The sequence below is a fragment of the Palaemon carinicauda genome, chromosome 30, assembly GCF_036898095.1.
Source record: "Palaemon carinicauda isolate YSFRI2023 chromosome 30, ASM3689809v2, whole genome shotgun sequence".
NCBI lineage: Eukaryota > Metazoa > Arthropoda > Malacostraca > Decapoda > Palaemonidae > Palaemon > Palaemon carinicauda.
In genome coordinates this window covers 45,242,866-45,259,373 of record NC_090754.1, presented here as the reverse complement: position 1 = coordinate 45,259,373, position 16,508 = coordinate 45,242,866, and the positions used below count along the sequence as shown (strand labels likewise).

General features: G+C 36.3%; 1 protein-coding gene across 1 annotated transcript in view; it reads right to left on the bottom strand.

Moving 5' to 3' along the window:
- Positions 1-686: 686 nt before the first annotated feature.
- LOC137623072 (E3 ubiquitin-protein ligase MARCHF6) overlaps positions 687-16,508 on the bottom strand; it is a 54,276-nt gene continuing 38,454 nt past the window's right edge. The window contains exons 8-17 of the mRNA XM_068353715.1: positions 13,318-13,456; positions 11,906-12,085; positions 6,949-7,100; positions 5,710-5,893; positions 4,421-4,619; positions 4,150-4,307; positions 3,674-3,808; positions 3,403-3,537; positions 1,769-2,008; positions 687-1,597 (exon numbers count right to left, since the gene is read on the bottom strand). Of these exons, the coding sequence (XP_068209816.1) occupies positions 1,385-1,597; positions 1,769-2,008; positions 3,403-3,537; positions 3,674-3,808; positions 4,150-4,307; positions 4,421-4,619; positions 5,710-5,893; positions 6,949-7,100; positions 11,906-12,085; positions 13,318-13,456 (1,735 nt within the window). The 3' untranslated portion in view covers positions 687-1,384. The remainder of the gene's footprint in view (positions 1,598-1,768; positions 2,009-3,402; positions 3,538-3,673; positions 3,809-4,149; positions 4,308-4,420; positions 4,620-5,709; positions 5,894-6,948; positions 7,101-11,905; positions 12,086-13,317; positions 13,457-16,508) is intronic.

Below are 16,508 nucleotides of genomic sequence, written 5' to 3'. Positions count from 1 at the left end.
GGCAAGTAAGCAAATAGATACTGTACAGCGAGATGATAGTGGTGGTGGTATTACACACAAGAACAAACTGGGCAGTTAGTGTGTGACAGGGTGCATTGCCTCAGAGATAGGTTACCAGGAATTCCTGTGTCCATCTGTACGTCCGTATTGAACTGTACACGAAGTCAAAGTGAAGTGCTCTACCTGGTGAATGGGGCAGCCCTAACCCCCTACCAACTTTAATTATTATATTGAAGTTTAAATGGCCGTTGACAGTTCCAGCTCCACTGAAGTCATACTCTTTACAAAGGACAATGGTTTGTATTAGTGTAAGAACAAAAATGGCCCCCCCAAAGACTTGGTGCCAGGACTCAGTATTCAAGATTAAGCCTTATGAAGAAATACAAAATTCCAGCAACCAACCTGAAAACTCTTCCAACTGACTATAGTTGATAACAATGGGGAATTATTGCCTTGGAGAAGGGTTGATTTGAGTATTTCACCTCAAGCAGGCTGCATTGACATGACAGGAAGTATGTCCTCTGCAGCCCCAAAACTTCATTTGACAAAGTATGCGAGTCCAAGATTGGCCTGGTGAACCACAGCAATGCACACGGACATCTGTTGAGGAACTAGTATACTGGTATTAGAAGATTAAAAATAAAATAATACAATAAACTCTGGGAAAAGATTAATTAAAATTAAACTTGATTGTTCATCTTTATTAAATCATAAGCTAAACGGAGCCCTCTTGCGACAGGCAAGTCCATAGCAATTGTTTTATGTTTAAATACCCTAAAAACAAGTTTGAACCTTTAATATGAAAATACACAATTCCTTTCAAACATGTCCTTAACTTTGGTAACCTTTTATATAGTTCAAGTGACTCACTGTCAAAATTTTAGGTATCACTAAACTTTTGTGCAAATATATCACATTTTTTTTTTTTTTTTTGCAACCTCACTGCACAAGGACATGATAACAGCTTATTAAACACTAGAAAAACTCTCCCTCCTCCATGTTTTAAAGTATCGCTGTAATGCTTTTTTACAAACTTTTCTAAGTAAATGGCATTGGACATTCACTGTCAGATTAATGTTTCCTGATACTGCCCTGCCTTTTTCCAAAAGGCAAGGTATGCATTAGAGATAACCTGAGGCTCAAAAAATAGAGTCTACTCAGCAATGAACCAAGAATTCACATGGTGTCTGTCGGAGGCAACCAATTGCTCCTTATTATATAGTATTATCACACTGACGGCCAATAGAGACCAAGTTAATATACCATTTCTACAAATTTACACTCGCTGGACCAGACACTTTCCATGAGTAACTTTATCAGTTCCACCTCTTTGATGCCAGAGGATAGTTTAAATTTTATCATCCTTTTTAAGTATTTGGCACCTTCACCTAACAAATGGTGTCACTTCACTTTCTTGCAGAAGGGGAGGTGGTTGGCTGGCACTTGGATCATAATTAACCAGTCTTCTTCCCACCAGGTACTTGTCATTTTTTATATGTTCATATAATCGGGTGAACTGAACCACTTGCATGATAATCAAGCTTGAAAGGAGAGTTATAACCAGCAAGGCTGGATAAATTCTCCGTTCCACCAGTATCTGGAATTAGACAAATGACAATAAATGAAAACTTGGAACTCACAGTTAAAGAGCAGTTAATTCCACCATAAAATACCTTGATATTCATTTATTCACTACTTAGATATAGACCTATATTATATCTATGAAATATCCCATCTATAAAAGTCCAGTAAAACTTTGAAAACTTACTAATGCACTAGGTGGTGCAATGAGAGGAGCAATACTATGGGCTGTCACATAGGGCACTGTTAGGCAGGCACCAAGACAAGCTATGACAGGGAGAGCAGTTTGCCCTACCAAAAGATTCAAGTCCAAACCACGTATACCTCCCAGATAAATATGTTCAAGATTTGTTTTTAGCCACCAGTTTGGCCCCATCATCACCAGTGCACACATGATTTTGGTATATAAGACTCCCAATGCCCAATCCTGAAAGAAATCGAATACTTTAAGCACTTTGCATCAATATCCTCAAATGACAATAAATTTTATCACTTAGTAGGCTACCTTAAAAAATTTCAAATACTATAAAATCTTATAACAAATATATTTCACAACTAATGCTAATTCTGAGAAAAGAAAATAACAAACACCTTGCAGTGACTGCAAATTACTCCCCTCTCACCACTATATTTCTTTGTACAAGACAACCTTTCAGTCCTAAAATTTACCCCTGAAAATAAGGGGTTGTCTTATTCTACCACATTCTAAAAATCAATTTTGATTCCAAGTGATGTTTATTGATAGGCTAGCCTTGGCATCAATGCGATAATCCCTCATACATGAAAAGACTCACATTATGGAATAAAATGATGATAAAGATAATAAATCCATTTTTACAGTATAAATTAGCATATCTTCATGATAAAGTCTATTGATGAAATAAAAGTTCTCCAATGCAAGCCAGGCTGAGGAAATGTAAATGTAGTCAGCTGATTCAAACTACTGTTCCCAAGAATATGCTTGCATATTGGAGAGAGAGAAAAAAAAAGTATTCTTGATGTAATTTCCCAATACTATATCTTATAAAAAAATAACACAGTTTACTAAAAAGCTAAAAAAAAACTATTAGTATCATTAGTTATCAAATGGATGTTTAAATGCATTAATTTGTTCGTTATGATTAGCGATGAAACTTGAACAAAGCCATGGCTTCCGTTTTAAGGTGCATGTTTAGGAAAAACATGGCATCAAATGGCCTTCATTTCATTTGGAATTTTAATAATGTACTAAGTATAGTAAAACAGCATTAGTAATAACATCATCATTAAATAAACAAGATTTGATATCTGTTGCTACAAAAGGTAGCCTATACAATACACAGATGACTTTGTAATATAGCAGTCATTTATACTACAGATATAAGATAAATTAATTACAATTTGCCATAATTTTTGTCCTCGTCTTATCCGAAGGTTGTCTTATATGTGGAAATATATGGTAATCGGTATATTAATTGCACTGCAGAATTCTGGGCAAAGTTATATGATCAATCATGAATAAGGTAGTGTGAATTGGCTTGGATTTATAGTATCTAGAGCCAGGGAAACCATTCACTGCAGAGATGCAACTAGGGACCCTTACAGGAGCAGTACATAGTAAAAGTTAAAAGAGGCTAGACAACATTAGGAAAGTAAGAAAGAGGGCTTGGAGATATAGTAGAAGGCTACAAAACTAGTACAGCTAGGAGTCAAAGGGTCACCGCAAGGCCCTTTTGTAATACCTACAGCACACTGTGAGGTGTACCCTTATCTCAATCCCCTTACACAAGAATAAGGTCGTATGGAGGGTCTTACATAAATCAGTGACTTTCTGTTTCTTACCTGCCACAAAAATAAGATTGGTGTCTGGTACAGAGGTACTCTGAGTGGTATGACAATTACCAGTTCCATTAAAACGCCAACCATTAGTGGTATCAACACAGCCACAACTATAAGAGCCACTAATGCTTTCGTTCCCTGAAGCAAATCATACAGAAAAATTTGATTACAAGTTGAACCATTAAAAATCTTGTGTACAGTGCAGTACTCTATATATCAAAATTTTTATTAAATTTTTACCTTTAGCAAGCAATTAAACCTTTGGAAAACTTACCATTATTCCCCACTGCCGAATCCGGAGAATGACTTGAGTCCAACCTAACATAATCCATGAAGCTAGAAGAGTAATTCCACGTATACCAAGTAGGCATAAGTACAACCCACAAGCACCAGTATACAGCTCATGTACCTATATTAAATATTCTGTTGTAAACTTTTCAGTACAAAATTAGATTTCCCAAGTAGTTTTGGATACCAAATAAATTAGAAATAGTTTATGATCAATATTCTGTAAAGATTGTTTCCAAAAACTTTTGCAATATAATTATTATAAGGCTAAAATATAAGCTAAAGATTTCCCATTACTGAGTTTTTTAAGATATATTGTATAGAAAGTTGCTGATTCCCTACTCTATGACAGTCAATGGCATCTTGAAGGCCAACATAATGTAATTTTGTTTTCCACATGTTAATTTTTAGGAACATCTAATTGCACCCCATCAACAGAACAAAAAAATCTCAGTGTCTTACCTTAGTATCTCCAAGTGCAAGGTACATACAATGTCTCCCTACTAAGACAGGAAGAGTGAGGCATATTATTGATGCACCTGTCAAACTGACACACATCATTATCACCAATCCCAATATCCTTATACCAAACCACCGGGGTCGAACGTAAGCCTGGAAACCTGTACAAAAATACATCTTGTAACCAAATTTTCAACTCTTAATATCGTACATCAACCATAAGTTAAGCAAATCTGAATACTGAGAGCTTTAACACAAGGCAATAACAATTTACCTGTTGGGCCATCACGCTGAAGTAATGCTTGATGAGCTGCTCCAAGGCCACCACCAAGAGCATCACCACCACCACCACCAACAACCGGGTTGGCAAGTCCATCTGCAGGTTCTTCTACTTCTTGTGGTGCTGCTACATCATTCGCACCTCCTTCACCATTTCCTGCACCACCTGCATCACCACCTATTACAATTCCACCCTAAAACATGTACAAACAAACTAATGTACCATTTAATTTGTAAAATATTTGAAAGCATAAAATAAAAATCTTGAAAATTTAATAATTATATTGTAGTGACAAAAGTTAATCCTTCTTAATCCAAACTCTCTTATCTGGTTTCATGATAAATTTAGGAATGCCAAATAGTTCTCCTGAATATTTTGGAATATTTTGAAACAAATAAGCTACAAAGATTTTTTTAATGAAAAAATCAAATAATATAATGCACTAAAATAGAGTAGAATGTCCCATTGTTATAAAGTTTAGTCAAATAAATAGGTTTACTAGACTGCTAACTTTGGTCAATTGTTACATAAGATATCTTTTTACTATATAAAGTAGGTCAATTGTTACATAAGATATCTTTTTACTATATAAAGTAAAAATACAGTATCAAGAAAAATACACAATAAAACATTGTACAATTAAGACCTATGCAAAATTTTAATACTGTATATATTTATGAAGAATTCTTGGTATACAAAACTGTAAACACGGCATCTAATAGTAAGCTGACTGACTATAGCAGAGAAAATTATCATATCAAAAAATTTCATAATTTTTAAAAAGATAATAGTGCTTCATTAAAGTCGTTTTGTAGTCAAGTTTTCAATTTTGGATATATTTCAACAATAAACTATTAGTGACTTTTTTTTTCCAGTAGAGTTATCCGAGTCTTGTCAGATAAGCGCAAGTGTTTTGTTGTTACTTATACATAGCATGGTGTGGCAATAACTTTAGTGTTATAAGTCATCTTACTTGTACTGAAGCTGTATTAATAATGTACAATTACTTATAATAAGTAGTATGAATAACTATACCATGATAGACACGTAAAAACAATGTACAGTAGTGTAGCATAGTGGGGTTTCCTAGTGTGTTAGTTAACTGTGAGTTGGAATGAGTTGTCCCACCCAGGGGCAGAAAGCATTCTCTGATTCTCAATCTTCATGCCTATCTGTTACCCAACCTCCGCGAATATGGACGGCTGACTATATTAAGTTCAAAATACCAAGGCAAATCATTATCAAATTAGAATTACTCTAAATTACAAGAAACTGATACAAACCTGAGAGTCTAAAGCAACATCACCAAGTAAATATGATCTCAGGCCCAATACATGTGACACAGCTGCACACCAATGCCTCACCAACAACTTCAACCAAATTCGTGTATGACCTTGCTCTAATAATGCTGGAAGAATAACTTGCAACAACAGCAGCTCCAATGACAACTCGCTCACTGGAGTATCACTGAAAAAAAAAAAATTACATCAGCACTAGATTTCAGCAACTGCTCCAATTATAACTCATTCGATGGAGTATAACTGAATTGCGAAAGAGTTTACATCAACACTAAATTATTATTATCATCAATATCACTAGCTATGCTATAACCCTTGATGGAATAAAATAATCCTCCATGCAGCCCTGTAATAAAATAAAATTTAAATTTTCTAAAAACTACTTTTGTATTTTTCTTTCTTAACTTTGCAAAACTGAGTTCCTTAATATGAGTATACTTTCAGTGAAGCTGGAACTCTGCTATTAATACTTATGAGAACACTGTCAATGATATGATCAGGTTGTGGGAGACATCCAACATCCTAAATCTACTTGCATCACCCTCTGTAATTTAAACTATGGACCAATTTCTCCATTGAGCACTCACAGGTCTTTACTCAGGGCTGAGATAGGATTGGTGAAAATAAGATTGAGTTATCTGCACAAGCTAAGCTTTCTATCAAGGCCAATAGACATATAGCGTCTATTTAATAAAATAAATAGGGGCCAAGTATGTACACTCTCCTAAAAAAAAAATGTAGTCAATATAGTACACAAAAACTGCAATTCATTAGGTTAAATCCTCTCATTTCTAATTTTTATTTTGAAAACACAGACATTGCCGATGATGTATGCTGGCAAAAGCATCACTAAAATCGACATAAATACAATATACAAATTCCCTGACAAAATGTAATATCCAAGGACTTCAGTATTACAATTAAAATAAGTAAAGGTACATATCATGTACCGAGGCCATTGAAGAACCTCAATTGACAAAATAATGAATTAAAGATCATTTTCAGCATATGCATTCTTACACCCAAAGGCTTTGATAATAAGATTCACGTAAATTTTGGAGTAATCAACAGAACATGAGCTACAACTCGCACATCTAGCTAATGGAATTTCATTCTAGCCTACTTTCATAAAATAACTTAAAAAGCATATATAATTGATAATAATTGTTTTAAAAAATTTCATCAAAATAAGGTAAAAGTAAAAATACAACAAAATCAACTAACCTTGAAAGAGTTATATGGTATGGCAAGAAGGAAGGCCAAAGCCCGTGGATTATTTTAATGGGTAACCACAACATAAGTAGAACAGTAGACCCAAATATTACCATGGATGCTAGGAATCTTCTTGTGTGACGAACAATAGGTAAATGTATCATCTGAAAAGACAATTCCTAATTAGTAACACCATTTACATTTGACTAAGTACTGTTTATCTAAAATACATTAATTTAACATTTTAATATATGATTAACTTCGTAAGCACAGGTACTGGGAGTATTGCCTTTCCAAGACAGAGAGAAAGTAATACAATACCATCCATGCATAAAAGTACTTTTCTACTCATTTCAGGTACAAATACCTTCAAAATTGAGAGGAACATTACGAGTAGGTTAATCTAAGCCATAGTGTTAATATTATCCATCAATATGTCTACTGATAAATATGGATATTTTGACTCTATTCTTCCAAACAAAATAAATATCAGTACACTTCAACGAAGAACTTTATTAACGAATTTTTGTCTCAAGCTAATATTTCAATGATTCCCAATAATATTTTACTATCTAAATTCTGATCTATTTTCCTCAAAAAGTCCCGAGTCATTGATAGTAAACTGCAAATACAGAATGTTCATAAAATTAATTATTTCTATATTAATCTGGCTTTCATATCGCTTCTCTCTCAAAGCTGGTCAAATATGGATATCTACCCTAAAACTACTGTATATATTTCCCATTTTCTTTCCTTGTAATTGCCTTGTTCCTCAAGTGTAGTACTAGGATCATAGGGCATTGTATGGCAATGCTACTACGTGGGTAGGTCATATCCCTTTGCCTTTCAGTCTCAAAGTAAAAAAATAGTACAACAGCCTCTGGACATCTCTAGTACTTGTGAAGTTGGGATAACATGTATATGAACCGAGGTGGGGGGGGGGGGGTGCTACATTTGAAAGCCAAGTGAGTATAGACAAATTTTATTATTAAAATTTTGTGAATTTTTATGAACCTCCCTAGCATTCATATTGGTGACTCCCACATTGAGATGGAGGTGGGATAGTGAAGGCAAGATTCAAGAAATCTAAAGCCATAGTCTACTTACGTATTTCAAATTACTAGAGACTCACCTTTACTTAAAACTTAGTTTTATGTGGAGGGGGGTAATTCACTAAGAAAGAGTAATATCTATCACATCCACATTAAAAATTATAAAACTATTTGAAAACTTGAAATTTATCTCAAATATAAACACATGACTTTCAAAACTACAATATCTAGGGATTAACATCAAATACATTAACAAATTTCAAGAGTAATTTGTAATTTCTAGTTATAAAAACTAGAGTTCTTTAAATAGGGATATTGTTTTCAGCAAGGAGCTGGAACATCCCTTGAAATTGTTTACGAGGTAGTTAAAGATAGCTGGTGGGCGAGGGCGAATAGTTCTTCACTTTTGACCTTTCAAGCTCAGGACTAATAGGAGTGGTTGAGGTGGGAAATTCAACTTATAAGGACTCAAGTTTGTATAGCTATGAAAAATACAAACTAATCTTATGATTTATTATTTGTTCCTACACCTATACAGACATTCCTTAAGGTACTAAGGTACAAACTTCTGATTTACGAACTTTCAGATTTACGAACCCAAACTACAGCAGATAAAAAATATGTTCATAAACTCCGTGGTTATAATTTTGAACCCAGAGCCACTCCCGACTGGGTCCCAATACTGCCACCACCCTGGTGAGGCAGCAATGACCCCTGTATTCAAAATCTGTTGCGTTTGCTATTGTGAACATCGTAGCTGTTTCTGTGTATTAACTCTGCTATATTTTTGCCTTATTACCATAAATTACAAAAACAATAACTATGGCTGATCAGCAGATTTCTAATGGTCGTGCAATGAAGCACAGGATTAGTGGTGATGGTGGTAGTAGTGTAAAACAATGGCAAACCATTTCAAAGGAAATAAAAGTAGCCATCATCAAGAAACTAGATAGTGGTGAGAAAATAGCAAATATTCCACATGCATATCAAGTAAATCAGTCAACAATTGGCACGATTTACAAGACGACAAGTTATCCAACAACGACGAGTTATTCCAGGTTTCGGCTAATTTGTCTCCCTTTATCATATCTATGTCACCAAAAGAAAATGGTTTAAAATGCATGTTACAGTATTTTATAGTTTTCTTTATGTAATATTTACAGTACAATGCACTGCACTATATATATTTGATTGGAGTGTGTGTGTGTGTGTGTGTGTGTGTGTGTGTGTGTGTATGTGTGTGTGTGTGTGTATGTGTATGTGTGTGTGTGTGTGTGTGTGTGTCGCGCCTCAACTGATTGGGTGATGTACGTTGGTCGGTCGTGACAAACCAAAATAATAAAAATGGTGGCCACCACCCGATTCTTTGGTCCAAACAATTAAAATAATCTAGTAAACTAACCATCTACATTCTATTTAACTCTACCAAGAACATTCATGAAGTAGATAAATATAGCAGGTTTTCAGCATAAAATTGGGTAACAATACTAGAAAATAACCTTCTGTACATTTATTTAAATTGTGGTGTAAATATTACTATAGTATTTACACAAACGTAGCACGTTGTACGGCGGCCACTTGTACATTTCTCTTTTTTATAAAATACATTATAGTATTGTATACAGTAATGTAAGGTGGTAAAGCCAAACACTTGTAATAACCTGATATTGATTTTATATGAAAGGGAACTATTTGCTGACTTCTGAAAATCATAGGGATCTGAGTTAGGCTATGCATACCCTAGGCCAAAATTTAACCCTTAGAGGTAACAATTTATGAACAATTCAAGCAACGAACGGTCTCCATGTCTCCATTGTGTTCGTTCGTTAGGGACTGGCTATGCATACCTTTTGACCTTTAAATAGGACTCGCATAAAAACGTGTATGAGGTGGTGCACACCTGTTCTGCCTAGCTGTCGGGGCAGCTGGGGAAGCCGAGCCACGATCCCAAAGAGCCATGGTGTCTGGCCATGACAAGGGATCCCAGCCCAACCCCATACACCAGCTCACGGGCCCATAGCTCGGGATCCAGTCAGGTAAGGTAACATCCAACACAATTATGGCGGGGGGAGGGGGAGAGCTCGAAAGGAACACACTACCATACAACCCTACTGGCCTTCCCGGACCACAACGACCTCCTCCTCTTCTACTTTGAAGCAGTGTCAGAATCTGAGTTGTAAATTGCAGTAAAAGAGTTGGAGAAACCGTACAAGTTTGTCCAACAGGAACCACAACATTGAGAAGGGGGCAGATACACTTACATGGGCCCATAACAGACACAAGCAGGGTCACGGGCACAGCGGGAGCAGGAGGTACAGGTCCCGGAAAGCTAGGCACATAGGGAATGGGGGAGTGCCAGTGTCCCAGGAAAAAGGGTCGGTGTTATGGGCAAAGGGAAATGGGTGGTTGACACACGAGTGATGCATGAGGTAACACACAGCACCAGACCAACACACAATTTCAGCCCCGGAGCCGACAGCATCCAACCTTAGACGTGACACCCTCAAGTAAACGAGCTTTAACACCACTGTTGACATCACGGGGGTCCTAAAACATCAACCGCACCTTTACCACTGGCATCACCACGGGAGACACTGGCACTGGGGACAACGAGGGAGAGGTAGAGCTCCCAGTTCCTCAACAAGGTCATAGAGGGCCCAAGCAATCCTTAAGTCGAACCCATCAACCCATCGGTAGTGGTTCACACGGCAATGAGGGAATGAATGAATGATTTGAAGTTCTCTGGCATCCTGACATCGAAGGTCATTGACGCCCTAGGCAATGGGGGAAAAGCCTCCAACTTCCGATGGGGTGTAGGGAACACTGGGGGAACACAACACGCAACCTGAACCTGAAAAGCCCACCGATGTAGCTCCAAGGCTCCTTGCTCCTGACATATATTCCGCTGGGACCAAGCTATGGGCGTATGCATAATATAGGAAGAAGCAGACACACTAAATGAGATAATATTAAGCGGCAAAATACCTCCTCGGGGTCTTTTTGGCCATTGCCATGACACACCCAAGACAAGGTTTGGCTCTCTTCCCTTCCTCAAGACACACGCCTGCCACTGCACAGGAGGCCATGACCTACACTTTGAAAACAAATCATTGGGAATGATGATACCCTCCACAAGAGGCACAGAAAGAGTGTACTGTATCTACAGCTCGATTTGACCACTAAATAGGAATTTCTTGTAACCCATCCATAATCCCAAGCAACAGCCAACATTCACTCCATGTAACAAAAAGAAAAATGAGAGAGTTTGGTAAGGGAGCATCTGTATGACCATATTCTTCGCAGCCAAAAATAAAAGTGAAGAGCATCTGTCCTTATTACCTCATTAACAATTTCAATAGCAGGTTCCAGATCTGCTGAAAACATATTTCCTATTCTAAAAGACGAAAGGTTTGTATACATGTAGGAAAAAATAGTGTACAATATTTAAATCATAGTGAAGAAATGGCTCAAGAGCGAAGAATACTGGAAACAGAGGATAATGTTATAATAAAAGTGTCGTTAACAATAAATTGGAACACCTGATAAAACAAAATGACCATATTCAAAGTTTCTTTTACACATCTTTACTCTCGTCAAAAAACAGTGATAAAAGCTGGAAACTATTTCCATAATAATATAAAATATCCAAAAAGGAGAAAACTACAATTTGAGTGTTATAACATGATGGGGACTACTCTATAGATTACTTGCCAACTCAGCAAATTAACAAAGCTGACTGTTGGCAAGATAGCTAAAGGTCTAAGTGGCACTGGTGTCTTGAGAGTACTCTTCTTTTGTGAGGGTGGGGATTGTTGTATACCATGATACAGGCATTTATATGATTGCTGAGGTTAGCAAACTACAACATCAAGCTAACATCGAGAACATGAATGCAAACAAACAAAAAATTAACTTACTTCTTGTACAGGATTAAAATCTGGATCATTGAGATTTCTAAGGAACCACAGTACTCCTGGACGCAAAACTTCTCGTAAGAGAAGGATGAAAGAGGCGAAGTAAAAGACATAGACCATTCCTACCAACCAGTGAATGAACATGGATGTTCCTGGCGCCATCTTGAAGCTTGATTCTCGATCCTATTTGAGAATAAAATCATTATAAGTAAAACTTGACACCATAAATACAGTAATGTATGTGCATACCAAAAACAGTAAAAAGCACTGATAATACTTGTTTTTCGACATTAATCCAAAAGAACCCCATCAGATAAAAAAGCTTTCTGGCAACTGGTTACTAGTAAATAAAAATTAAGGAAATCTAAGATGCCATTATGTTACCTAATACTATTAGAAATAAGTATTGTGGAATAAACCTAAAAGACTATTACTGTAATAGAAATTTAGCAATTGCAGACACCACACACTGATTGAAAAATCTAGCAGTAAAAATCCTGAGAAAATACATACCCAAGATTTAAATGACAGAAAAAATAATCCCCTAACAGAATCTAATGAATCAACATCTTTAATAAATGTTTCAATGTTTGCAGTATAAGTAAGAAAAATGACAAGGCGTGGTAATCCTTGATATTAACCTAACTCTTATTATCATAAAAAACCACGTTGACAAAATAATCAACATTACAAAAGTTTGTAGTGAAGCATAACAAAACCTTACATCTCTATCATGTGTGAACTTTGAAATCTTCCTACAACAAAAGAATAATTTTATGAGCAAGGCTATTGAACAAACAAAATAAGCTGATAAGACATTTATAAAAGAATCTAGCATCATAAGCTTCAGCCTTAGCAAATTTTATCGTAACTACTAAAAAGCACCTGAATTTTAGCATACAATATACTACAGTACTGTATTGCACTACTAAATTATTTTCCTTTATGTATCAAGAGTAATGACTGAATTTACCCAGATTTCTGAGAAGATATCTTGAAAGCAAGTTCAGTAAGAACAAACACCAAAATCATATAATTCACAAGTTAACTTCATCGCCAATACTGTATTATGCAAGTTTGAAAATATCTTAGACGGACAACATACCCCTTGAACCTAGCACAGAATTAATGTGCAAAGAAAATTCCCCACCTAGCAATAATGACTTTACACACGATTACTCAGCAATACATGACATTCTTGTCATATAATATTTCATGCATCTCATTTCATAATCAGCAATTTTCTTTTGGCTACAAATTACTGTCAAGAAATCAAAGTTGGAACTGAATCTATTTAGTGATTAATATTACTATTATTACAAGGAATGAGTTTGATTTTAGAAAGTAATCTACCTTTTCAAAAATTAAATGCTAAGTAATGTATAGTCATTAAATTAATATACTGTATAGTTTACCTTAAGTGTTGCATCAAAAAGTGATAAAGAACAGATGTCAAGCCACCAGCCTCCTATTAAAGGGAATACGCCAATTTCTACAACACTTAACAGAGCCACTTTTACTACCACATAGCATAATCCTAAAACACGTTTCGACCTGCAAAGCAAAGAATTTGAATTATATTTACAGCAATGATTTAGTAATTGTAGAGTTTTTCTTTTTTTTCACATAAACCCCATAAACACATAAGCCCATTTTGTGTGCAACCTTTCCAGGATCACTGTCAAGTACTAACCAAAAAACTTCACATTCAGTTGATACTGTATGCAAAGTAATACAATTTGTGAACCTGGGAAAGAGCCCACACACTAAGCGACTCATGGAATCTTTTTAAATGTTATTAATACAAGTTTCAAGACAACCCTCCTTTTAACTATATTAAACTGTTTGCCTGAACTACTATTCAGGTCACGAGACCAAGTTGTAGAAAGTCTGTTTGATTGTGTCTGTAGGTTCTACCAGATAATTTATTTACTGTTGTTAAGGAATGAGGTATTTGGTAGAGTATATATTTACAAAATGAACAATCCAAAACTAAACTATATAATAAGAAGCATAAATACATTCATAAAGAGGAAGACAAACCTATCAAATAGATACTAACATCAAAATTAAAACAATAGACACAAAGAACCAAGTATCTGCAAAGGTGTAGCACCTCCAAGGTGAAGAGGGGTGGCTGTTACTCAAGCTCACAATCACTAACCCATCCCATAGATACCTGTCAGCTTGTGAACTCCATCAGTTATGTTCCATAATGGCACAAGGAAAAGCATAAACAATATCCATGTCATGAACAATAAACTTATCAGCCACCATACTGTGCTGAAGATCAGTCTAGTTAGGACCATTCACCTGTAACCTGCAAGGGTACTGGTTGGCAGGTGAGCGTTATAAAGAACAGAGCGCGCACCAAGGTAAGGAACAATCCTCCGTATTGTGATAGGAACAAGAAAGGTGGGAGCATACTCTCCCACTTCCCCTGGTATATGTTGCTGATGTTTGGGGAGAGTAGGATCGCTCACCTGGTCCAGGTGCGACAGCAGTAACTGTAACACTAGGCCACACTCGCTTAACTAACCACAAAGGTACCAGTTAGCAGGTGAGTACTTTATATTACTCCCTCATTAAGAACACTTTCAAGTCAGTATTGTACATTACTTTTAATAAAAGGCCTTCCCACATGACAATCTTCTTTGTCATCATCTTCTCAGGGAAGAAATGTTTTATGAAAGCAGTGGAGAAGGAAGAAGAGATAAGTAGAGCCATTCAGAGGGTGAATTCTCCTTCCCCTCGCCACTAATCTCATCACAGAAGAGTCCCGGCCTGGGCAACCAATAACAGCGTTCCATCTAAGGAGGGTGCTACAAGAGCTTCCTTTACCAAAACACAGACCACTACACTTGGGGATTTTGTCACAAGGGGAGCACAGGGAATACTCTGATACTGCAGCACAGGGACCACCATTTCGAGAATAATTTCAGTGCCAGGTGAGCTGTCCAAAATAAAATTTTCACTATCGGGCATGAAGGGCAAGTTAAAACCCAATCTAAAATGGGCAACTTCCTCCCAAGGCAGAGAAACTACCCCATAACAAGATGAGTTACGCCCTGAGTTCTTTATGCTCCGAGTTCTTCATCTTCCTATCCAAAAGTGTATGAACAATGCTACAAAGGGGGAAAGCAACACATGGGGTTTTGAAGGTTTGTATCCTCATAAAAACTGAACTGAACTTCTCCATATGTTCGCCTTTCAGAGTGCTTCTGCTAAAAGCAAGGGCCATAATAAAAATAAAAAAACCAACTCGTCACAAACAAATATACAAGATCAAAACATTCGAGACAGCACGACTATATCTGAACTTGTTGCAATTGATACGAAAATGGCTTTTGTCATTAACCAAATTACTTGTTAACTATTCAATGCCTGTTCTAAACCACAAGGACCTATCCCTATTTTAAAGGATGAAGGGTTTATTTGCATTTAGGAAAAATCTCATATGCATAAGACACAAGTCTGTATATCTTATTAGAAGAAATTTCTTTTCATTCATTACAGTACAAGAATAAAGTTTCATTATTCAATAGTCTGAACCTAAGATTAATTACACATTTGAGTTATATAAAGTTATGATAAATTGTATTTTGAACTTAAAAACCTGTGAAGGACAGATCAGAATTATGTCCCCATGGACAGCACCAACTGAACAAAGAGCATCTAACAGTCATCCATTAACCCAATTGGGGTTTAGTAACAAATACTGTACCTGTATGTCCTGCCCCATTAAAAACCCTGCTAGACCCACATTTGTATCATAAAGTATAACTAAAGGAACACCATTTGTGTATCTTTAGGAACATTATAATTGGTACAAAAACAGCAATGAAAAAAGGGGGGTATTTAACAAATTCCTAGGATTCCCCAGGTATATTCAAATCTGAGTTAAATCCATGATCCAGTAGCAACTGCCCCGTGAAGGAGGCCAGGGTCAGCTACCCATCAAGATACATTAACAGCGACATCCCTTGTAAGTGGGCCCAAGTTCCTACCAAGGTGAACACCTGCGGAGCAGTACACAGGAGTAGCACAGTCTTGAACTAATACATTGTTATGTAGAGGGAGAAGTGAAGTTAGTTTATAAAATGTTATTTTTATAATAAAATAAATTTTTGAATATACTTACCCGGTGATTATATAAGCTGCAACTCTGTTGCTCGACAGAAAACTCTACGTTAAAAATCCGCCAGCGATCGCTATGCAGGTAGGGGGTGTACTTCAACAGCGCCATCTGTCGTGCAGGTACTCAGTACTCAATGTAAACAAAGAACTCAATTTTCTCCTCGGTCCACTGCGTCTCTATTGGGGAGGAAGGGAGGGTCCTTTAATATATAATCACCGGGTAAGTATATTCAAAAATTTATTTTATTATAAAAATAACATTTTTCAATATTTAACTTAGCCGGTGATTATATAAGCTGATTCACACCCAGGGGGGTGGGTAGAGACCAGCAATAAATGTTTACATTATTATGAGCTAAGGATTTTTTATTTCATTTTAGCAGTTATCAAAATAACAAACTTAAAATAAATAAGTACCTGGTAAGGAAGTCGACTTGAACAATTACTCTGCCTTTATAAGTACGTCTTC